This window comes from Tiliqua scincoides, chromosome 4 (genome assembly GCF_035046505.1).
Source record: "Tiliqua scincoides isolate rTilSci1 chromosome 4, rTilSci1.hap2, whole genome shotgun sequence".
In the NCBI taxonomy this organism is placed as follows: domain Eukaryota; kingdom Metazoa; phylum Chordata; class Lepidosauria; order Squamata; family Scincidae; genus Tiliqua; species Tiliqua scincoides.
Genome location: NC_089824.1, coordinates 206,811,300 through 206,836,500, shown reverse-complemented (window position 1 = coordinate 206,836,500; position 25,201 = coordinate 206,811,300). Strand labels below are relative to the sequence as shown.

The following is a 25,201-nucleotide window of genomic DNA, read 5'->3' as shown; positions in this document are numbered from 1 at the left end:
ACCTACCTACCAGGTCCTATGATGATTGTGATGATGATGAGGTCCTATTTTGTTTAATGGGGCTTACTCTCAGGAAAGTGTGGTTAGGATTGCAGCCACAGTGAAATAACTGAGCATTATCCTCTTAATAATAATAATAACAACAACAACAACAACAACTAGGTATTTATATACCGCCTTTCTGGTCATCGGATTACTCCTCTGACTTTATTCAAGGTGGTTTACATAGGCAGGCATTTCTAAATCCCTCAAGGGGATTTTTACAATCATAGAGGTTCTCTCTTTCAAGAACCAACCACATTTCAGAATGGATCTTCCTGGTTTGGTCTCACTTCTGGCCTCCAGTTCTCCCACGCAGGCTGACAAGCAGCTCCATCTCTCACATGGAGGGCAGCCAAGACGCTTCTTGTTCACACCAAGAGCAGGGGGAATCACTCAGCTCGGCCTGTCTGCTGCTTCAAGGTCTCGCCATTCTCAGCCGTTCAGGGAGCTGCCGGTGTCCTCGAACTGGCGACCTTCTGATGTTATCTTCGGGCTAACGGAGGCTCTACCCTCTAGACCAGACCTCCTGAGCCTTCCTCACCCTCTTAGAATAGAGGAAACCTGCTGCAGACCTGTGTTTGGAACCCTGCCAGGGAGCTGTATTTAACCTTGTAAATAAACTAGTTACTAACACCTGTGTGGATCTTTGAATTCCATAGTCAAGGTTCAGTGGACAACACCCCAATCACACATAGTACACAACTATCAGAAGCATGGAATTGTGGTTATGAGTGCCAGGTTTCAAAGTGTGAAACCAACATTCAAACTCCAGCTCAGCTGCAAAGCTTAGTGGCAGACCTTGTGCACTATGGACATGATTCATTAAACATTTTTAGATCTGTTCATTTCAGTGGCCGAAGGTTAAGCATATGTTCAGCTTTCCTACGGAAATGTATGGGATTTAAATGTGCTTAATGTTGTCTGGATCAGGACCCGTCTTTTTGCTTAACATATGTTGATTGATTGAGTGAAGGCTGAAAAGAGGGCTCAGAACTAGCCAAAAGCAAGAAGCTACCTTGGCAGGCTAATAGCCCTAAAACAGTGGTTCCCAACCTTTATTTAAAGGTCAGGGAACCTTTAAGTACTCATGGGGTCCATCAAAGACAGTGATGACAGTGATGGCATTTCCAAGTTCACCCTGCTGTCATCTAAGTAATAAAAGGGGGGGGGGGTCGGACTTGCCTGTGTTTGGTGGCAGCAAGAATCTGGGTTTTGCAGTGTCTTCAGCCATCACTGTAGATGGCAACATCCGCTCCCCCCTTTTTACTTAGTTGGTGGCAGTTGTTCAGACTTGCTGCCATCACCGCTGCATTGCCACTCCCCTTAAGGGGGAAAACGTTTCCTGCTGAACTGGGGGGGGGGGTTGCAACCCCCAGATTGGGAAACACTGCTCTGAAATAATAATATGAGTGCCTAGGTTGGATGAATTCAGGTGCATTGTATCTTTAGTCTCCAAAATAAGTCATGTGCACAGAACTAGTATTAAAATGTCCTCAGGGACCCTACTACACTGAAGCACCTGTTTGCCTAAATGTTGCCTAAATGATCTTTGAGTTGCACCAATCACAGCATTCTGTGAAACGCAGCAGCAGCAGCAACAACAACAAAATAATAAAGATGACTTTGCACAGCCATGAGGTTGCTTTATACAGGAAATAGAAAAGTACTTTGGGCCTTGCCCTTTGGAACAGAAAGCAAATTAAAAGTGCAGGTAAGCTGGAGTGGTAGAAAGTGTACAAGGGCAATATGGTTCAACTGGCTGCAGTTGTGGAGAAGTATGCTCTTAAATCATAAAAGGAGATGAACTGATGGAGATGTTGGATGCATGCATCATGAACTCATTTAATCGAATGACTTAAAAGGTTTGCAGGAAATTTCCAAGTAGTTCTTAAGTGATCTTTCAAAAAATAGTGCTAAAGAGATGATGCCCATTAGACATAAATGATTGCAGTGTGGAGAAGACTGGACTATGGACAAAATATCTCTACACTGTATTGTAATTCACTAAGATTTTGGGGTTATTAAGCCTCCTGATTGTGATTGACTGAGCTGAAGTAGTTTCTTATTGGAGAGGGGCATGCAGAAACCTCTCTGGCTGTCAAGGGACAGAGCTGGTGAATGGACCTGAGAAAGAAGAGCAGAACAAGCAGAGGACTAGAACAGGAATCTCCAAACTTTTTGGCCAGAGGGCCGCATGAAATATCTGGCGCAGTGCTGAGGGCTGGAAAAAAATTAGATGAATGAATAAATGAATGAGTGGGCTCATTCACTCAGCCTCTCCAACCCTCAGAACACCCTCCAGATGCAATCAGAGCACAGCTCTGGTCATGTTCAGTCAAGTGGGCCAGAGGCTTGCTGTGGGCCTCATCTGGCCCCTGGGCCGGGGTTTCGAGACCCCTGGTCTAGAAAAGGAGGGGCTTCCGAGAAGGTAATAAGTTACAAAAAGTAGGGTTTGGGTTTGGAAGAAATGTTTGATAGTGGGCCTGCACAGATCTAGAGGAATGAGAGGAAGGAAAAAGAAAACTGGATGGTGTGCAATAGCTGCATGTTGCCAGGAGCTGGAGAAGTGAAGATGGCTAAAGTTCACTTGCTGGCCTGAAACAAGTGGCTATATTTTAGTTGCAGGCCTCTAAGTTGGTTTCTTTGTTTTTGCACAGTGATATCAAGCATCTGTTGCACTGTATCAAAAGTCTAAAAATGTCCTGTGCAATTTGATTTATACCTTATTAGAGGGTTTTAGTTTGGCCAAAAAGGGACGTGAACTCTTAGCTCTCCCACATTTCCTCTTTCACTGTCTCAGAGTCCTGCTGAGGTAGAGCTAGGCAGGTGAGGATGACAGTGGTGGTCCAAGACACTTACCTGCCCTAACAGGTACAGAACTCCTCGTCTCCATACTGCCTGGCAAAAACTCTTCTTCTACTACTTTATTCTTCTTTATTCTTGCAACAGCCTACAGGGTTTTATGGATGTGTTTTACTGCTGCTCTGTATTTTATACATTTTACTTTCTTATTCTATGGGGTGATTGCTACAGGTTGTTTTTTTTATATTGGTTATTTTTTATATTCTTTTTGAATGTTTAAATCTGTGTGTTTATATATGTATCTATTTCATGCTATGTTTTAATTATTTATGATATGATATTGTTTTTATATTTTGTAAACCGCTTTGAATGCCCATTTGGGAGAAAAGTGGGGTATAAATTACATAGAGACAGACAGACCTCCCCAGTATTCCAGGCAAGGTCTTTTCCATCTACTGGTATATACCTACTCTTGCAACCCTTCCCATTACTCTTTTAATGAGCAATTGCAAAGAATCCTGCCTGCCTGCTTTTATTTGCATGAAACATAGGAAATGCCTTACAGATCATTGGTCCATCTAACTCAGTTTTGTTGACCCAGTTTGGCACCAGTTCTCTAAGGCTGCAAACAGGAATTGTTCTCCACACTACATGAAGATGCCTGGGATCATTTGCATACAGGGCAGTTACTCTTCCACTGAACTAAACTAGCAACACAGCAACAGGCTTACGTTTTTAATGAAAGTGAATATTCAGGGAGCAACTTTGGCTATCCCCAAGGCAGATAGCTGCCTTTGTGACTGTTCCCCTGTCACTTACCAAAGCCCCTGTGTGACAATGCTTGAATTTGATGTGTTAAGTGGGTGTATGTGAATCCTGAACAATGATCTTGTGGATGTGCCCCAAACCAGATGATGATCTGAGAGAGTGGAGTATATTTACACCAGAGATTAAAGTACTTTATTAGTCATTCCATCTCCCCAAGAAATCCTGCAAGCTGTAAATGAGAGGAAGGCCATGGATCACTGAACAGAGAATTCTCAGCAACTGATGAAACCAAACTCCCAGGATTCTTTGGGGGAAGCCATGAAGACTAAACTGCTACAAAACCAACATAAGTGTGTATAATTGAATCCAGAGAGATTGCCTGGATTTGTATTGCTTTAGTGCACCATTTTTCAAACTGTGGGTTGGGACCTACCTGGTTGGTTGCGACCTGATTTCTGATTTCTGGTGGGTCATGCAGACCCCCCCCAATGAAAACACAGGTGATGGAAAGATCAGATTGAATTCCCTCAGGCCCTGAGGCTATTAAAAAAATCAGATAGCTTCTAATTGCCCTGCAAACAGCTAAGCTCCTGCAGTTTGCAAGCTGGTGTAAATATAGGGAAATAAATTTTTGAGCATCTTTTTTCTGGTGTTTTTTTTTTTTCGCCAAGTCCATCAGTGAAAGGATGTGGGGCAGAAGAAGGCTGGGTCGCCTAACTAAGCCTTTCAAGCCTGTTCATTGGGGCTGCCTCAATGGATCAAGTTTTTTTTACAAGTAAATAAGATATTTCTTGTAAATAAATAAAAATATTATTCCTTTCTAGATCATTGTTTTGGGTCCCAATCGGGAGTCATTTTAAAAAGTGGGTCCTGGTGCTAAAGAAAGTTTAAGAACCATGATTCTTATGGTAGATATGGTGTCAAAAAATGGTTGTTGGGTTGCCAGCTTCTTTACTATCCATGTTCCTGTGCATTTCAGCACCCTGGCATGAGGAAATTCAGTAAGTGAAGCCTTTTCTATCACTTTATTTCCCTGCCATGAAAAATTCACCTGCTAGATTTCTACATGCCGTGCTTCTGTTAAAAGCCCAGGAGAAGGGCCTGTGATAGCCTTGGTGACCCTACAGGTTGCATGTAGAATACATTTTCCTATAAAGGAAATATTTATACCACAATTAAGGACAATAAAACAGTTTGCCACAAGTTACTTCTTTGAGCCGGTGCTGCATGAAAGCTACAAAAGCAAGCAACAAAAATTATTACCCGAGGAAGAGAAAACCGGTCAAGCCTAAAATAAATAAGTTTATGAGTGTCATTTCCTTTCCCAGGAACCATTTATTAAAGCATTATTTCATAACTGTTGGATGTGCCTAAAAATGCAAACATTTTTGTCTGTAATTCCCCAGGCACCTTTGCGCTACTTGTTCATTTCATTAAGAGTTATGCAAGAATCTCTGTCTTTTTAGATAAGGTCCTTATTAGGAGAGCCCTATATGAAGATACACTTCAGTTGGCAAGGCATAAGTACAATATTTTTGAGGGGGGGAAAAAACACATGGTTCCTTGAGATTGGCAATTAGTGATGGGGGGAGGGAGGCAGCTCAGTCTAACTTCAGACAGACTTAATTATATGTCCCAGTTACTTTGTCCCATAACACAGACCAGAGGCTGTTTAACCCCTTCTACACTTCCTGCACGAATACCAAAAAAAGTTGAAGCAAAATTTCCCCCTTATGTACTTCAACTGGAAGTGGCTCACTTTGGGACTTGGCCAGTGGTCTACACATGCAGCAAAATGAGATGGTAGAATGGGCTGGACCATTTCAGGCTGCAGCTCTGTGATCACATTTTTTTCCCCCCATACTTCCTCTACATTAAAAAAAAAAATCTGTGCAGACAGAAAACTAGCACAGCAGGGTGACTGACCAGCTTACAGAGCTTACTATCCAGGATGTAAGCCCACTCCTGTGCCCATTTGCGCTTAAGTTATTTCTGCCCAACATTGCATATATGCAACAGGGATCAAATGTGTGCACCTGTGCAAAATGAGTCAGAAGAAAGTAAATAGTTTATGCATCATTGTAGAGTTGAAAGGGGCCCTCTTTTCATCTCATTCTAGAAGCAACGAAATCCTCTCTAATCTGGAGCATGTCCAAAAGGTACCCGCCAAACCTCTGCTTGAAGACCTCCAGCAAGGGAGAAACCTACCGCTTCCCTTGGTAATTGGTTCCATTTTTGCACTGCTCTTACTGTTGAGACATTTTTCTCAACATTCAACCAGAATTTCCCCTCCATTATATCTAGTTCTACTCTCTGAAGCAGCAATAGCAACCCTTCAAGTATTTGAAGAGCACTATGATATAGCCTTCTCTTCTCCAGGCTAAACAGGATGAGTTCTCTCAGTCTTTCCTCATAGGATCTGTTTGCCAGGATCTGTTTTCCTCATAGATCTGTTTTTCCCTTGACCATCTTTCATTGCCCTTCTCTGAACCTACACCAGTTTGGCTTCCTCCTTCTTAAAATGGGATGCCCAGAACTGGACACAGAAGTCTGACCAGCATGGAGTTACATCCCATGACTTCTTATGATTCATTTCACACACATCAATCTTTCTATCTGAGGGAACAATGCAAAAGCATAAATCCATTCTCAAATCCAAATTACTATATCAATTTAAGGCAGCTCTAAACGTTCCTGGTGATATTAAACAATCTTTACAGCAAGTTCCCATCAGTACGTTATAGAGGTGGGTGGACATATTGTATCCACAAGAGTGAAATATGTGGCTTAACAGTTGCTATTTCACATTCCTGAGATGTGCAGTGTGCTTTTTACTGTGTTTCCTGCTCGAAGCTAAAAGGCAATGGAAGATAGAGTGCGCAAGCATTTTACAGGGCAGTAACAGCAGGAAACCAGTTTTACAGCAAATATGTTCACAGATAGGTTTCCTGGGAAATAAGTTCTACTGGTGTTAAGGGAAGTTGCTTCCTAGAATCTGAGTCTAGCACTGCAGACCTAAATTCACTTCAGTTACAAACTAGCTTTTGTCATCTTTTTGTTTGAGCATGATGATCAGTTGGCAGGGAGCAGCTGAGGGCCTAATCCTATCCAACTTTCCAGCACTGGTGTAGCCACAGTGCACCCCTGAGGTAAGAGAACAAATGTTCCCAAACCTTGAGGAGGCCTCTGTGACTGCCTCCTCACCAGAGGATGCAGTGCACGCCCTACTGGCATAGCTGCACTGGCACTGGAAATTGGATAGGATTGGGCCCTGAGTGTCCTGATGGGAGATTGAAATGTTCCTCCTGGCATCTAAGTTTTGCCAATGTTTATGTCACCCGCCATCAATGCCTTTCTGTTTTCTACACACTACAAACAGGTCAATCTCTATAGAAGAGAAAAAAATGGATGCCAATCTAACAACCACCAGGAACTTTTCCTGTTTTGATAGAGTGATTTGCAAAAGTGAGCAATTCCAATAATAGTTGTAAATACAAGTAATAAAAGACTGTATCAATCCCATTGATTGATACAATCCCAATCTCATAATAAAAGACTGTATCAATCCCATTGACAACTAAATGCCAGGATTGTGTTATTTTTTACACAGCCTCAGCTCACAGCATTACATGTATCATTTTTAAAGAAACCGGTTGAACAGGAAGCTCCTCTGAGTGTGTAATCGAGCATTCAGCATTCTTTCTTTGTGTCTAATGAGATTATGACATTTGTGGTTAGCCAGTGCTCCTAGAAATTGCAGACTCGGGACTGCTTGAAAGAAATTCATCTGGTTTTCCAAATAGTGTGGCGTGATGGAGCAATTTCAGTATCCTCTTGTTTAATACCTTTAACAGACACCATCACAAACTCATGCTGAAATGTTTAATCATTGAAGTTCATAGTAGGAGACCGCTTATTGATGTCCAAACAGAATTCAGTAGGCTAGTTTTGGCAATATAGACCCAAGTCCCTTAAGCCTGACATGTAGAAAAGAAATCTTCTCTACCACATGAATATGTAACAGCAACTGTCTCTCCTTCCCACCCAGGGTTAGGAGGATGGTGACCAGGGAAAGGTCATTTTGGTTGTGATTTTCAACATTCTGAATGCCTTTCCCAGGAAATGTCATTTGGCATCAGCCTCAATTTCTTTTTGGCACCAGGGCAAAGATTTCTATTTCCTCAAATATTTTAACTTGTTGAGAAGTTGGTTTCATGGTAATCATTTTGATAGTTCTGCTGCTTTTATCAATTGCTGATGGTGGTTGCTTCCACAACTTTAACTGATTACATTGTTGTTTTAATCTTCATTGTGTTCTGTTCTGGGAGTTGTGTGCAGAAGAGTGGCTGTTAAATGATCCACCAAATGAATGGAAGAATGAATATTCCTTCACAACCCTTCAGCTTACCTGAAAGTGCCCTCTTAATAGCAAACCATATCCCAAGGTGCAATGGGAGGGTAGTTTTATTCTCATAAGTGGCCTGACACTTCTTAAACTGTACAGCTTTTTTTCCAAGGGTCTGTTTAATGCCACTGCAATCATTTCATAATGTGACACAATGATACTTCAATGCTGAGCACTCCTACACAAGACAGCTCCAGTGCAGGAGTGCTTACCTAGCCTATTAAAAAGAAAATTGAGATCACTAGCAAGGCCCCATTTCCCCTGCAGCAATCCCTCTGTTTTGTAAACCTTCAGCTTTTCTTTATTTAGCTGTTTGTGTGCTTCAAGGCTAATTCGCCACATGAGATGATTTGTTGTGCCAGGATCTTTGAGTGGGGACTTAAGGAACTGCCCTGCAAAATGTGTTTTGGGCACCCATCCATTGATCACCTAGATAAACCCTTTCTTATCCATCCATCCATAATTTTTATTCTGCCTCTCTCCCCCTAAGAGGACCTAAGGTGGCTGCATCTTTTATCTTTTAGGTCACATTTAGAAAAGATAAAGGGAGTGATTTTCATTGTGCATAGGCTTTGTATCATTGCACATAAATTAAGCACTGTGTTAACACAAACACTTTCAGCACTCCAGCATCTTCTTTTTTGGCCCACATTCATCCCTTGCAAATTTTACATCCTTTCTTCCCCCCTCAGCTCCATTTGTTGTCTCTTCAAATGTGAAATTTAGATTATAAACTCTTCCAGTTCCAGGCAGGGACTTATCCCCCTTTTTTCTTGTTCATGTTGTTCTGTAAAGTGCCCTATACACCAGTGTTTCTCAAACTATGGGTCAGGATCCACTAGGTGGGTTGTGAACTTATTTCAGGTGGGTCCCCACTTATTTCATTCATTTACTCATTTCTATTCATTATTCATTCATTTCAGTGTGTATTTTATTTCTTAATACATTAGACTTGATAGTATGTTATGTAGCATGTGACCGAATTTGGGGAAGTGTTACAGATCTGTACTTTTATAGGCTACTGTATTCTTATAACAATGATAGTCAATGGAGCTTACTTGTTTAAACAGATCAACTGCTTGGGAAGATTAGGAGGGTTCTTTATTTTAAATAAATTTTTAAACTTATGCTGATAGTAAACTTTAAATTTACTTACTTAGGGCGCAATCCTAATCCACTTTCCAGCACCAACATAAGGGCAATGCAGCTCCAAGGTAAGGAATAAGCATTTCCTTACTTTGAGGAAGTCTCCATGAGTACCACCCAACTGCAGGATGCAGCACATGTGTTGGAATGTTGGTTAGGATTTGGGTCTTAATTAATTGATTTGATTTTGTCAAATGGGGTGTCGGTTTTCCTACTTGATGATGTCACTTCTGGCCATGACATCACTTCTAGGTGAATGACATCACTTCTGATGAGTCCCAACAGATTGTCATTCTAAAAAGTGGGTCTCCGTGCTAAAACGTTTGAGAACCACTGCTTACATGGATTATGCAACAAATAAATTCATAGAACACTGGAAAGTCTTCTACACAAGGCTTTGAAATGTATTAAACTTTCTCTGTATCAGTTATCTTGATTTCTGCAGGGTAGTACAGGTAAAGTTGGATATTCTCTGGGGTCAGTTTTCCCAGCATAGTTCTACAGTGATCTATTTTACCTCTGTGTTTACTGAAGCAAATCTGAGTGTAGTTCAGTAGTATCAGTAATTGTTACTTTTAGAAAGGCGGCTCTTGGTGAGCTAATTTGTAAATTAGAGAGTGTGCTTTAGCTCTCCTTTAATGCTACTCTGTAGTTACTTTAACAGTATAGTTGCCACCATGATACAAGAATAACAACATAAGTTCTATTTCACTGCAGCAGAGAGATCAAGTAACCTTGCCAGTTTTCAAAAGCTGTAGGGACATGGATACTGCTGAAGCATCTCACATATTTGGACTGTGGACCTTGGAAGTACTCAAATAGGAGTCCTTCTCCGCTAAATTACAATTACCCTGGATATCCCTGTTGAGGACCACAAGCTGAGAGCCTATGCCAAATTAAAATGTTAGGTCAGGACCATTACTAAAAATAGCATTTTTACTATTTCGGTTTTCATCAAATATGTCTGAAATATTACAGCCAAGAAATAATCTTGCACTTGTTTTCAAAGGGTGCCTGAAAAATATTTATTGTGAAACTTAGGGCACAATCCTAACCCCTTATGTCAGTGCTTTCCAGCATTGACATAAGGGTAATGCAGCTCTGAGGTAAGGGAACAAACATTCCCTTACTTTGAGGAGGCCTCCGTGAGTGACACCCAACTGCAGGATGCAGTGCATGTCCCATTGGCACCGCTATACCAGTGCTGGAAAGCACTGACATAAGGGGTTAGGATTGCACCCTTAGGGCCCAATCCTATCCAATTTTCCAGCACCAGTACAGCCACAATGCAGCCCCAAGTTAAGGGAACAAATGTTCTCATACCTTGAGAAGGCCTCTGGGACTGTCCCTTCACCACAGGATGCAGTTCACACTCCATTGGCACAGCTGCACTGGCCCTGGAAAATTGGATAGGATTGGGCCCTTAGGCTGCAATCCTAACCACACTTTCCTGAAAGTAAGTCTCATTGAACAAAATAGGACTTACTTCTGAGTGGATCTGGTTAGGATTGTGCCCTTAATCCTAAAGGAGATAACAAAATAGGACTTACTTCTGAGTAGATCTGGTTAGGATTGTGCCCTTAATCCTTTTTGCTGCCTGAGTAGTATTCTGGGTTAATCTAAGGGCCCCAGTCTATGCATATTTATTCAGAAGTAAGTCCTGTTATAGTCAATGGAGCCTACTTCCAGATAAGTGTGACTAAGATTGTAATGTCCTCTAGTATAAATTTCAGTGAGGTCTCTTAGGTCCATGATATATCCTCATAATTATTTTTTTTTTAAGTTCAAACCTTCCTGGAGGTATGAATGTAACACAATGCTCACTAAATGCCTCATTTTAATTTCTTCATCAGCTTGATTTGCAGAAGACAGTGGATGAAGATTTGAGCAGAATGGAGATAAATAACTACTACTGTCTGCTCCTCAAATTGCTGTGATGAGTGCAGCTACAACAAGTCATTGAAAAGTCTGCAGCTGTATTCTAGTACATCTCTGAAAAGCAATGTGGTATAGTTACTAGATTTTAGCTTATAGGTATGTAAAATCCAGATACAGGTCTTCACTCCCCAATGTTACTTCCCTTGAGCAAATAAACCTAAACCTATCTCACCTCACATCATTATTGTCTGATATTTCAGCTTGCCCTAAACCAGAGATTCCCAAATGTTCTCTGTTCATGGCTCCCTTGGGAGCTTGGTAATTTTTTCATGGTGCCCCTACAGTTTCGTTGCTGTGTTTCCCTTAGAAATTTAAAATATTGTATCCCATGGCATCCCTGTGAATTTTTTGTGGTGCTCTGGGTTGCCACGGCACACAGCTTGGGAACCATGGCCCTAAATTTTTTAGAAGAAGGGACAGGTGCAAGTACATGAAACAAAAGCCTGTACAGATGATCAAACAAGTTAGAAATGAATATGTAAAGGAAGAGGGGGGGGGGAAATGGGAGCACAACTCCTGCCCCATCCAACCTCCACATGTCGATCAGAACTTGTCCATAGGAACCTGTGCACAGACATCCCACTGCATATAGCTTTTGAATATGCAATCCATATAATCAGTTTTAGCAAGATGCAGATCACATAGGCTCCAATGCTATGCACACTTACTAGGGAGTAAGTCCCTTTGAACTCAGGCTTACTTCTGAGTAGACATGCGTAGGACTGCACTGCTGAGTTGCCTCTTTCTGAATCTTCAAATTTCATTGGTCAAATGAAAATGCAATTAGCCTCAACCTTGATCTGCGCAAGGGGTTTGCTTCCTCTCTCTGTATCTTCAGTCTGTGCTAAACCCCCCCACTGCAGGAGAGATTTCATAGAATCATAGTGTTGGATTGGACCTGCAAGATCATTGAGACAAACCCCCTGCCTGTACAGGCTGACTAGAATGACAGCATCCCCAATAAATGGCTATGCTTAAAGCCTTTGCCAACAATGAAGAATCTACCACCTTCTGAGGCAGAGTTCCAGTGCCAAGCAGTACATACCATGAGGAAGCGCCTCCTTCTGTTTCATTTAAATTTCCTGTGTTGTAATTTACTTCAAGTCATTAAGTAATGTGCATTTTAAGAGTGTTGCAATGCACACTGTGGTGTTGACTGAAGGCAATGCTCCTGTTGGGTGCTGTCATCCTTATCAGTGTCAGCATAGGGACAAAGTACAACTGCAGGCACTTTCTAGTTCCTTAGATCTGTATATTTACAAACTGAAGTCAAGCAAGCGGTGCACATAAACGGAAGTTATCACTATATTTTAACCTGATCACCTTCCAAGGAGTTCAGGGCAACTGTGTTCTTCAAACTCCATGGCTGCAGGAGGATTTGAAATCAGGACTCCTTATCTAAATAACAAGTGGCTATTGCTGACTTGGGGATCTTAAAGACTAACACATTAGTGATAGCAAAGGCTTTTGTGGTCTAGTGTTTGCTTTATCAAATGCATTTTCCAGGATACAGTCCTATTCATACTAGCCTCAGATTCCATTTACTTCTGACTTGGCATGCATACACTTGTTCTAATTGCCACAATCAGCTCTTACAACATAGTAAACTGCTCTGGTGATTTGCTGAGAACTTGATCAATCTTGATCAGTTATTACATCATCTTTTACGTATTCTGATCAGGATTGATCAGTTATTACATAATCTTTTGGGGCTGGTTTTTCCAAAGTGGCTTTCATTAAATCCAGACAGACTGAACTCAAAGGCTGCAATCCTAACCACAGTTTCCTGAGAGTAAGCCCCATTGAACAAAATAGGACTTACTTCTGAGTGGACCTGGTTAGGATTGTGCCCAAAAACACTTAACCGTTTGTAGCCCAGTCCTAACCCCCATTGAAACAGATAGGTACAGGGTTGGGGCTGGCTGCAGCACAACCCAGGGCAAGGGGAATAGATTCCCCTTGCCCTGGGTAATGTGGCAGTGGTCCAAATGTGGCTACTTGGATCTGCACCACCTAAAGAGGTAGCATAAATCTGAGCAGCCTGGTGTTAGGTCTCCAGGGAGGCCTAAGTGCTGAATCTTGGCTCCAGCCCCTCCTGAACCCAGCCTGCCTGTGGACCTGCCCGCTACCTGCCCTCCCCCCCAACATCCCAGTTCCACCCCCCCCTCCCCAGACCCCCATGCCTGCGCCCGCTGCTGGTGGAAATTCATCTATCCTGGGGCTTGCTCCATCATGGGGAGGCCAGTGCTCATCCTTCTGCCAACCTCCCTGACTCTTGAGTCATCACCGACTTACCTTATGGCATGTTTGCGATACTCTTTGGCAGGTATAAGGGACTTGTGCTAGCCTATAGAGCACTTGGGATTGTGCTCTGAGTCTAAGAATTATTCTAAGAGTCTGAGCATGTCTACTCAGATATAAGTCTTGTAATATTTACTCCCAGGTAAGTGTGAACAGGATTTCCATCTAAATATTGGAATCACATTCACAGCGATCAGAAAGTAACATCAGGATCAGACAATATTTACAATGTAGAGTGTGAACTTTCAAACTGCACAGCAGTCTTTTTCTGAATTGGCTGTTAAAAAAAACACAACACATGTCTGGAAGAGGACATAGTTCTGGGCAAGAAAGAATGGCAATCCTTGGTGGAGGTGTGTGTGTGAGAGAGAAACATCTTACAGCCCAATCCTATGCATTTCTACTCAGAAGTAAGTCCCATTAGAGTCAAGGGGGCTTACTCCCAGGAAAGTGTGGATAGGATTGGGCTGTTAATGAGAAATGTTACAACTGGCTGTTCATGAGAGCAACCACTGACCTGACTAGTAGTGAAACATGAAGTTCTCCCCTCTAAGGCTGCAATCATATACACACCTTTCTGGGAGTAAGACCTATTGAACACAATGAGACTTATTTCTGAGCAGTTATGCATAGGATTGTGCAGGAAAAGTTTATGTAACTGGGGCCCAGCCAGCTAGTTTGTGTGGTGAGTTCAAAATAGTTTTATTCTCCAGCTATAGTTATGTTGCAACAGTGTCATATGTGAGCATGACTTTGTACAAAATACAGTTAGGACCAAACTGAGTGTTAAGCATGTGTTCATTGCTGGAGTGCTTATGAGCCCATGAATCTATAGGCTGTATCAAAGACAAAATAAATGTAACAGAATCTGTCAGTATCCAGGTCTAGTTAGTAACTGACAACAAAAGAGAAAATAGAGGAGGATTGAGGAAGTAACAAAGGCCAGTCACCAGGGGACTAACAACCAAGTGCAAAGTTCAGTGGCAATTGCAGAGAGATGGGAACCAGGATTTCTAACTGATTGGGAAACAAACTTCACTTGCTCTTGTGCCTTTGACAGCAGCTTGATGGGCAGAAAGCGGTTAGTGGACCTTTTTGCAGAAGGGAGTGCATTTTACCTCCAAATATCTACAGTTAAGCTGCTGTGCTAAATGCATAGTTGGCTACAGAACTTAGATTTTAAAAAGTTGATAGTCCCATGGAGTGTGATCCTCAGCACATGTACTCAAATGTGAGTCCCGCTAGTTTTAGTCCTGCTAGTTTGGGCTTCTTCCCAAATATAGAACTTCAAGTCCTGATAAAAACAGGAACAAATCTAGTAGCTGTCTGCTGGTGTTTTTTTAGATTGTGAGCCCTTTTGGGACAGGGAGCCATTAGTTATTTGATTTTTTTCCTGTAAGCCGCTTTGGGAACTTTTGTTGAAAAGCGGTATATAAATACTGTTGTTGTTATTAATCCTTGCAAAACACACAAAAAGAGTTTCAGGTGTTATTGTATCAAGACCTGTGAAGCATCTAATGAACCCCTGCCCAAGGATGATTGAGAATAGCCAGACACCATTGGCTTTTTCTGATGCCTCATTGGCAACCTGAAAGGTAGATTCTGATTGGTTCCATAGTTTTTAATAGGAGAAGCAGTCAGTTTGTTAAGTTCTTTGCAGAATATGGGTTTTCAATGGCAACTTGATCCTCTTCCCCTAGGAATACAGGGCTGTGAAGACTTGGAAGGAATAGGAAGGGCCAGGCATAGCAGTAGGGTCAAGTAAGTTTCTGAATGTAGAGCAGGGTGAGCTCTCCCTGGAGGTGCAAGGAAATGTTTTATGCAACCTATGTGTTTGCTGAGAATGTTTTTCAAGTTGTGTGTGTATTTCAGTCACAGTGATAGCAAGTTCCTGGTTTGAGATGTCTGATTATAGCTGCCTATTTTGTCATGGTTAGAAATAAGTGATTATGTTATCATATCTAGTTCAGAAATTGGAATCAGATCCAAAATTAAGCATCCTTAAGGAACCTTCCTTTAAAAAAAAGAATAACAAATTTCTGGCCCTCAAGGAAGTATTTCTGAGCCCTATAATGCCTCCTCCCTCTTGGCTCTACAGATCTCATGCAAGGAAAGAGTCAGATTTCAGATTCTTGATGCCTTTTCTTATCAATGCCTGTTGAGAGAGGGGATGTCCATGATCCCATCCCATCCCATTGTATTTATGGGAGTGACTCTACCCTCATAGCCCCATAAGCCTGATATGCAAAAGGAAGCTCAGGGAAAGCTGCTGTTTTTGCTCTAATGGTGTCGTCTGGTGTGTGTGGTTTTAAGATGAGGAGGGGGTTAACATGTCCTGTTCTTTTTTCTTTTCTTTTTTTAAATACTGGTATTTAGTTCCCCAGTTCACAGGTCTTTGTGCACAGAAGGCAGTATAAGAAGATCTCAGCATGTTCTGCTGTTGGAACATGTGGTTGGTATAGCAGGGGGAAGAGCAGAAGGTTGAATGAGGCCCAGGATAAAAAAAAGTTTGAGAAATTTGAATTTTGAAATTTTTTTGGCAATACCTGTTGACCAGAAGAGGTTGAACTGAGGAAATCTCCAGTGATCAAGGTGTTGGGTTTCAGGGTTTTGTTTTGTTTTTTTGGTAACAAGTAGAGAATCAAGACACAGTTCAGTTCATAATCTCTCAGGTTATTCTGTAGCAGGTTTTAAGGTGGCCATACTGGGGGGGGGGGTGATACCCATTCAGAGCGCGATACCATAGTCTTTCGAGACTGAAGGTTGCCAGCATCACTCGGGGTGTGTGTGTGTGTGTGTGTGTGTGTGTGTGTGTTAAGATGGAGACTAGCCTAACACATCTGGGTTGGAAATCATTATCAAATTTATAACTTTGGAACTTGATATTAATAGTGATTGGGAGCAACTGGCTCTACGTAGGAAGTAAACAAGTGACCACTTTCTGTACTTGTTCACCTTGCTACTTAGTGCAGTACCAGTCAGTCACCAGTGACTTTGGGGTGTATTTTACTTGCTCTGGCTGGCTCTTCTGTTCTTTTGATTGAATCTTATATCCCTTTGTGCTTGCTAGATGACATGGCTGTTGCATTGTCTTTCAGGTCGCCTGTGACTCTCAGTTGCTTTTGCTGCAGCTGACCAACCTGTCTTTCTAGAACTTTAAGTGGTTATTGAGTGCAAATTTTGTAAAAATCTTTTTAAAAAAAATAAAAAAAAAGCAGGCACAGTTTCAGGAAAGTGTTCATGCTCAGTATGCAACATACTGGTTAAGACTTTCAGAGCAGGGCAAAAATAAAGAGAAGGAAAGCTACCTCTTTGTACTTTATCTTGACTCAGGCCCTGTGATGAGTGATGAAAGGAGAAGGAAGAGGTTATTTTATGCCTCAAGATGATATGGGGCAGTGACATGTTGGAGAGGCAAGGAAATAAAACCCGAATGGGAACTAACTGAAGGGCAGACAGGTACCAGGTATACCAGGTACCTGGTCAGTTCTGAAATCTGAAACACATTGACTCTTCACTTTTTCGCTCGCCTGTAAGTGTTGGACTGAAAAAGGCTCAGGAAAGAGTCTGTGCCTCTCTTAGCCACCGTCTCTGTCTCTCTTAGAAAGCCTGTCTGGCTTTGAGACCCCAGCCTATAGGGGTGTTGGGTCTTGGTGACCACCGAAAATGCCTGATGCTCTTCCAGTTTAAGAGGGAACAGCATGATCAAGCTTCTGGACCTTGCCAGTAGCCTCTTTCTTTACTCTTTCTTTACTCTTTACCTATTTCTTTACTCAGCATGTGGTTGGTCTGTGGAACTCCTTGCCACAGGATGTGGTGATGGCATCTGGCCTGGACGCCTTTAAAAGGGGATTGGACAAGTTTCTGGAAGAAAAATCCATTACGGGTTACAAGCCATGATGTGTATGTGCAACCTCCTGATTTTAGAAATGGGGTACATCAGAATGCCAGATGCAAGGGAGGGCACCAGGATGAGGTCTCTTGTTATCTGGTGTGCTCCTTGGGGCATTTGGTGGGCCGCTGTGAGATACAGGAAGCTGGACTAGATGGGCCTATGGCCTGATCCAGTGGGGCTGTTCTTATGTTCTCTTGGAAGTTGGGTGAGGAATGGGTACTTTGTATGTTTAGATTTATTAATTTTTTATTGGGGTTGTTTGTATACTGCCTTTAGCAGCTGAAAGCCTTTTCAAGCAGTTTACATATAGTTAAGGAAATAAATCCATTGAGTCTTCTGATTTTAAAAAAATCAGAGCTGCTGCTGATTTTTAGATGTATGTGATGAACTTCATGTTTGTGGCTGAACAGAGGCAAAAGAGTGCAGAGCTCATTCTTTCATAAGATTATTTTGGCTGTTACAACCTGTTGAATCATAGTGCTGAAAGGGTGATGGAAGCTGCATTTTGCCGTACTGCAGAGCTATTAAAAGTACAGCAGTGTGGCCTTCAGTACATTATGGCACCTTATTCATATGCAGTGTGATTGAGGTGCTGTACTTTTTATACACTACTCTTTTTCTGAATTCCTCTCAAACATAATAGCCTTTGGAGGGTGGAGAACTTTGAGAGATGGACTGATAAATGGAGGTGGACTAATCAATACTGTGAATGAAAGTCATAATTTATGCTTAGTTCTAATTTCACATTTCCTGATTTTCCTATCCAATAATGAGGACTAGAAACATGCCTTTTTAAATAAAAAGAGTTGTGGTCTCCAAAGCCTTTGGACTACACAAACCTGTGGCATCTCCATATGGCATGCAGGCCAGATATTTTCCAACTATGTTGGGAGGCCATTTTCCACCCTGCATTAGAAATACCATTTCTAATAAAGATAACATTGATACACCTGAGGACCTGGAAGATGAGATCGCATGGTAGAATAAGTTGCATGCGCTATTTGCATTACAAATTCCAGGACTGTTGATGAGGTAAAATGAAATAGTTCTCTCTCTCTGCTTCAATTTAATGGAAGAAAATCCTAAATCCTAAAGGAAGATGGAAATGGAATAAAATGACAATAGTTTTTGTTTCTCCCTTTTTAGTAACATTAGACCTCAAGCAGTCCTAGAGTAGTAGTAATAATAATAATAATACAGGTATTTATATACCGCCTTCCTTGGTTGTCAGATTTCTCCTCAGACTTTATTCAAGGCCGTTTACATAGGCAGGCTATTTAAATCCCCGTAGGGATTTTTACAATTGAAAGAAGGTTCTATCTTTCAAGAACCACAACATTTCAGATGTTTCTTTCTGATCTGGTTTCACATCCTGGCCTCCATCCTCCCACGCTCAGAGCAGATGGAATAGCTCGGCTCAGCTTGTCAGCTGCTTCAAGGTCGCACGGTGCCGGTGGCCTCGAACTGGCGACCTGCGGATGTTATCTTCAGGCAAACGGAGGCTCTACCCTCTAGACCAGACCTCCTGCCCAGGGACAGAGTAGATGTACATTTGTTTGGCTCTTAGCTCAGTTCTTTCCCAATTCAAATGTTTTTAAAAGGTGATCTTCTTACAGGTGTTGTGAGTGCCTAAGATGTTGTGGAAGAAGAGACCCAAGGCCTCGGACGGTTTGGCTTGGCCACCCAGAAAAGAGAGACCAGAGATACCCACGCAATATGATCAACAATCAGAAATACAACTTCTTTACTTTTCTACCAGGGGTAAGTTGTCCTGAAAAACGACAGCGGAGTCATTGTCCTATTTTCCTGTTAATATTTAGTGTAACTTTGATAGTAGCTGGGTTCATACATCATCTAATATCTAATGGTTTAGATCAGTGGTTCTCAAATTTTCCCACCCTATAACCAACCTTCAGTGTGGAACTCAGCAATCTGGAAGTGTTGGCCAGCTCCAGGCTGAGTAGCTTCATGTTCTCGCTGACAAAAACATGCTCATCAGTGAGAACAAGCTCTGGAGGTAGGCTTTTTGCATTTAAAAAAAAAATGCAAAAGCTCAGCAAGGCAGAGACGTTGGTGGTTCTGGACAGTGTTCCACAACCCACCAGAAATCAAGTTATGACCCACTTTTGGAAAAGGAAGAGAGGCACAGAGTAGAAGAGGAAATGTAAAGGAGAAGAGAGTGGTGGGCTAGAGTGTCTGCCATGCTCTAGCCTGCTGCTCTACTCTATATTTCCTTGTCCAATGTCCTCCTCTTCCTTTTCCAGTCCAAGGAGCAGCAGCAGCAGCAGTAGTAGCAGTAGTGAAGATGAGTGCTTCCCACCAGTCTACTGCCTCATAATGGGGGCTGGCCCTGCTCTTGTAACATGCTTATAAAATATTTCTCAAAGGACTTTTCAGAGCATTTTGGTTGCTGACAATGCAGTTGATAGAGTGTATGTCCACAAAACTGGTACCTGAGAGCATTGGCAAACTATCTGGGTTGACATGTCTTCGTTGACCTGTGGTTGAAAGCTGAAATGTCCACACCCACATATACCTTGCATTGCATTAGATCATTGGCTATCCTTGTCCAATCTTGTCTACACCAACTGGCAGTGGCTCTTCAGGACCTCCAGCAGAGATCTTGTGAACTGGAGGTCATTCTGAGGTTGAACTTGGGACATTCTCTGTGAAAGCCATGTACTCAACATTCAGAAGCCATACCCTTCAAGAACCAACTCTTTGATATGACTGGCAAACTCGTGTTGGAGTTTCATTCATTTATCAGTGTTTCCCACCCTGGGATCATGACCCCCCCCCCCCGGGGCAGCAGGAAACACTGTATTCCCTCTTAAGGGGAGTGAGGACCCGGTGGTGATGGCAGGATGGCAGCACTTCCTGGTTCATGCTGCCACCGACTCTTAAAAAAGGGTGTTTCGTATTTACCTGTCTGTGGCAGCAGCTGGAGACACCACAAAACCCAGGTTCTTGCCAGTGCACAGATGGGTAAGTACAAACTCACTTTTTTACTTTGTTGGTGTCCTCACGAACCCAGAAGTGCTGTTGCCACCATCATCACCGAGTCACTACCTGTGTTGATGTGCCCAACAACAACTTAGTTGTTCCTTACTTGGAGATTAAGCTTTGGGGACCATTGCTCTAGAGCAGGAGTCTCCAAACCCCGGCCCGGGGGCCAGATGCAGCCCACAGCAAGCCTTTTTCCGGCCCACGGCCAACCTCTTGTCCCCTGAAAGCCTCTGGTCCACTCAACTGAACATGACCAGAACTGTGCTCTGGTTGTGTCTGGAGGGTGTTCTAGGGCCAGAGAGGTGGATTGAATGAGCCCATTAATTCATTTATTCACTCATCTAAGTTCCATCTCTAATTTATTTATTTAAATTTTTTTCCGGTCCTCCACACCACACCAGATATTTGATGCAGCCCTCTGGCCAAAAAGTTTGGAGACCCCTACTCTAGAGGCTACTCAGCCTTTTCTTGGCACTCACTTCTTTTGAATCATACTGTTCTGTCACCTTTTTCAAGATTGTTTTGAAACCCTTTTTCTGTAGGGCAAAGAGATATGAGATAACTAAAGAGGTGCATATTCCCTCAAACGCATACAAGACCTTTGTGAAAGTCCTTTCTCTTTCTTGGAAGCTTAAAGTTTCCATGGTAGACTGTTAACCTTATAAGAGCTGTTGCAAATGTCTCTGCCTTGATTTCACTTTCAAATAATACATTCTGCTTCACCCTTTTTCTTAGGTGCTGTTCAACCAGTTCAAGTACTTCTTTAATCTCTACTTCTTGTTTCTGGCCTGTTCTCAATTTGTTCCTGAAATGAGGCTTGGTGCACTTTATACATATTGGGTTCCCCTGGTAGGTAATATCAAGTTTATTCAAGAAATGTTTCACTGTTTAAATACAAAACTTCCTTTGTTACCTTATCTTGAAGATCCAACTAATGGTGTAACTTAAAATGGTTTTTGTTAGCTTATTTTATGAATAAGCTTTGTGTGTTTGGGAATTGTAGATGCAGAGACTGAATTTTAAACTGATTTAATAAAAATGGTTGCCATTCAGAAATAGGACCTTAAACAGTGCAGAAAAATTCATGGGGTTACTTGATCCAGAGGGTAATTTATCTCATAGCTCAGCCATCCCATTTGTACAGCTGAGGGAGATTCCCTTGGGTTAACTCCAGGGAAAGTATACCATCCTGTGAACACTTATTGTTGTTATTAAGAATATTTATATACTGCTTTTCCTTAAAGATGTTTACAGAGCAAAATAAATACATGATTCTCTGTCCCAGAAGGGGTCACAGTCTTTAAAAGATGCAGAAGAAACCAGCAAATAGTCACTACAAAATATGCTGTTCTGGGTTGAATCTGAAGAATTGCTCTTCTCCTGCTAATTATAAAAAAGTACTAGTTTAAAAAGAACCACTTTGCCTAGTTGGAGTTGCTGGCAATTATTCCAGAAACAGCCATTAACAATCCATTGAACCAGTGCGCGGAAATGCTGGATTTTTTGAACCCTAGATTCAAAGTTCTACCAAACTTCATGTTATGCACTAGATATGTTGGTGGTGTTTTTGCTTGTCTGTGTTTAGAGTAGTTGCAGGAGGTTTTGGGTTGGAACAAGAATGCTGAGAGAAGGTTTTCTGTTTTTCCTTGCACAACCTTAGGGTGCAATCTTAACCTGCACTGGTACAACCAGGCTGCAGTGGCCTGTGCTGTATCCAGCACAGGTTAGGAATAGGCTGAAGGTCACCTTGGGTAAGGGGTTTTTTTCTCCTTACCCCTTGTTGAACACCTTGTTGAACCCCAGCCTGCCCTATGAGGCTACTGTGCCAGCTGGTGCAAATCTGAGCAACCTATGTAAGGCTGCCAGGCCCAGGTAAGGGGGATAGGATAAGGTGTATGCTGCCACTGCCGATTCCACTTCCTTCCAAACCTGATCCTTCCCCCATTCTGCCCTCCCTTCCTGGGTGTGTTCATGGCAGAGGCAGGTTTCAAACCAGGGTAGTCCTAATTCAGTACTGTCCCTTATAAATAAGTAATACTTATTTTGATATAATTTCTATTGCTTATACCAGGAGTGTCCAAAGTTTTTGGCTGGAGGGCCATATCATCTCTCTGACACTGTGTCGGGGGCTGGGGGAAAAAAAGAATTAATTTGCATTTAAAATCTGAATAAATTTGCATAAGTTTGCATGAATGAATATATTAAAGATGGTTGGCAACCTTCAGTCTTGAAAGACTATGGTATAAGCCTACAGCACCCGGTATTCCCTGGCAGTCTCCCATCCAAGTACTAACCAGGCCTGACCCTGCTTAGCTTTCGAGAGCAGACAAGATCAGGCATGTGGAGGGTAACAGTTGCTGTCATATTAAAGATGAACTTATATGAATGAAGGTCTTGCAATAGCTCAAGGCCTATAAAAGGCCCTGCACAAAGCAAAGCTGGCCTTTCCTTTGCTGCCTCTGCTGCATCACAGACATGAAACAGCAAGCAGTGGAGGGAGCCCTCATCCCACAGCTCACGTGAGAGGTCATACAGTCACCCTCACGCTGAGAGCAGTTGCGTTGGGCCAGTGTGGGCTCCAACAAATCTCCGGAGGGCCAGAGGCTCATTGGAGACTGGGGGCTCCCTGAGGGCCACATTGAGAGGCCTCGAGGGCTGCATGTGGCACCAGGGCCGGGGTTTGGGTACCCCTGGCTTATACAGAAATACATTTAAGGGTAAATCCTTAAATAATAAAATTGTGTGTCCTATTTCATAGGAAAAAAATCCTGTAATCAACCGTGTGATTTTTAGTCTAGGCTCATTGGCCGCGTGAACCTTTTATCCCTGCAGGGATGGTGAAGGTGTGGACTGAGTGAATGGGGAGGGCAAGCACACATGGACTTTATACAGTAGGATAGTTGAGAAGAGGGAAAGTATTGCTTGATCCAGCCCCCATTCTGTCATCTGTACTCCTTTGCATAATTTATCCTGGTTTTAAGTTATCAGGGATTTATACCGGATATATCCTACTCCAACTGCTCAAAGTCTGATATAGCCACATCTCTGGTATCAATTATTTCAACTATCGCTGCCCACATAGTTTCACAGTCATGAGAACCACAAACATGTTCCTTTTTTAAAACAAAAGCTGAGGTTTTGAGGAGTCTGCATTCTGAGTCCCCATTTTCTGCAGCAGCAGAGTTGACATTTGTGGGAACCCCCTTGCAGCTACACCATTGCATTTGTCCAGGCTGGGAAATAATGAGTGTGATACAGGCTGGGTTTTTCAAGCCTCACTCCTTGAGGGCCATTGTGATTTGTCCAGGTCACATGAGTGATTAAAATGCAGCATGTGAGCTGCCACAGTGATATGTTAAAAAAGGCCTTTTGTTCTTTATGAACTGCTAATAGAACCATTTGGGTGTAGGATGACAACATGAGTTGAGATGGGTCAGTGAGGCAGAACATGTGGGAATGTTTTTGTGTGTGTGTTTATTCTTGGAATGGTTATTTGAAATCATGATCCCTGTGTTTCTTGATTGTTGTTCTTGCCAGTACTGCCTGTAGTGGTGATAATATTACTGGATTCTTTTTCAAAATATTAATGAGTAACAATTTTATATTCAGTTTCAAATGCCATTCAATAGGCTACAAACGTGTTATAAAAAATAATGCTGTATATACCATCTACAAATGCTGGAGGAGATATAGATCTCTCTCTCTCTCTCTCTCTCTCTCTCTCTCTCTCTCATGTGCTGGCACACGCTTTGTCATGAAAATATGACTCTTTCCTCCACAGAAATTCAAGCATTTTGCTTCATATTGTATGATAATGACTTCCAAACAGTGTGTTGTTTGACTGTAGTTCTACACAGCATTTGCATCTCTCTGTAAAGCAATTCCAAGCCTGAGGGCATGTAACAATTTAATCTGGGATCCTAGTTAATGGAGGTGATGCAAGGGAGTCCAGTATGGGCCATTCCATTAGCAGAACAGATTAGTTTCATTGTAGGTGGGCCTTAAGTGCATTTAAGAAACCAGTTCTTTTCCTCCATTATATGTTTAGGAGAAACTATTATTTTTGGATTTTTGGACATTCTTTTGTTTTTGCTTTTTTAATTTTAAAAGTATCAAAAACCACTAATGGTGAAATCTGACGCAAGTTCACTCAGAAGTAAGTCTCACTGGTGCTGAATGGGGCTTATTTGCTAGTATGTATGTTTAGGATTTCAGTCTAAAAAAAGTCTGAGATGCTCTTTTAAGACAACTCATATGGGATATCCTGATAAGATGTCAGTCTAGTATGCTGAAAAGGAACCTAATATTCTTTGTCTTGCCGGTTCTTAGATTAAAATATTTGTATGCTGCCTTTCTTCCTCACAGTGGTATTCAAGGTGGCTCACAAAAGGGTACAAAGAACTATTAGAACAGAAACACAATAAAGGTACAAGCCAAGCAGCAGATAAGAGCCTGAACTTGGAGCAGCAATAAAGCCAAATGGAAAGCTCTGCCAGCTTTCAGCAAATATTGCCATCAGGAGACCCAGTGTAGGTGAACTTTGGCCAGGGATGCTGGTTTGCAAATCTCAGTGGAGACATGTAGCTTAGTGGGTGACCTTGGGCCCCAGTAACTGACCCAGTTCAGATAATCCAACAAAACATGGTTTGATATCATGGTTTGTAAAGAGCACTTAAAACACAGTGTCCAAGTTTAGAGGTCACAGGAAACTGATTTAATTTAACTAGGAAGCTTTCCATTTAGACAAGCATAAAAAAGAGAGCAGGGAAGGTAAGAAGACTTGTTTTTCTACCTCTCTTGCTTGTGATTTGGCAAACTATGGATCGTTAAGAGTGTATCATCTGCCCACCATGACTTGGTCGAAGCTTTCTCACAGGGTTGTTGCCAAAATAAAAGGA

General features: G+C 42.1%; 1 protein-coding gene across 1 annotated transcript in view; it reads left to right on the top strand.

The window, feature by feature from the left end:
• Positions 1 to 25,201, top strand: part of ATP9A (ATPase phospholipid transporting 9A (putative)) — a 113,502-nt gene that overhangs the window by 15,437 nt on the left and 72,864 nt on the right. The window contains exons 2-3 of the mRNA XM_066623313.1: positions 18,914 to 19,058; positions 21,039 to 21,152. Of these exons, the coding sequence (XP_066479410.1) occupies positions 18,914 to 19,058; positions 21,039 to 21,152 (259 nt within the window). The remainder of the gene's footprint in view (positions 1 to 18,913; positions 19,059 to 21,038; positions 21,153 to 25,201) is intronic.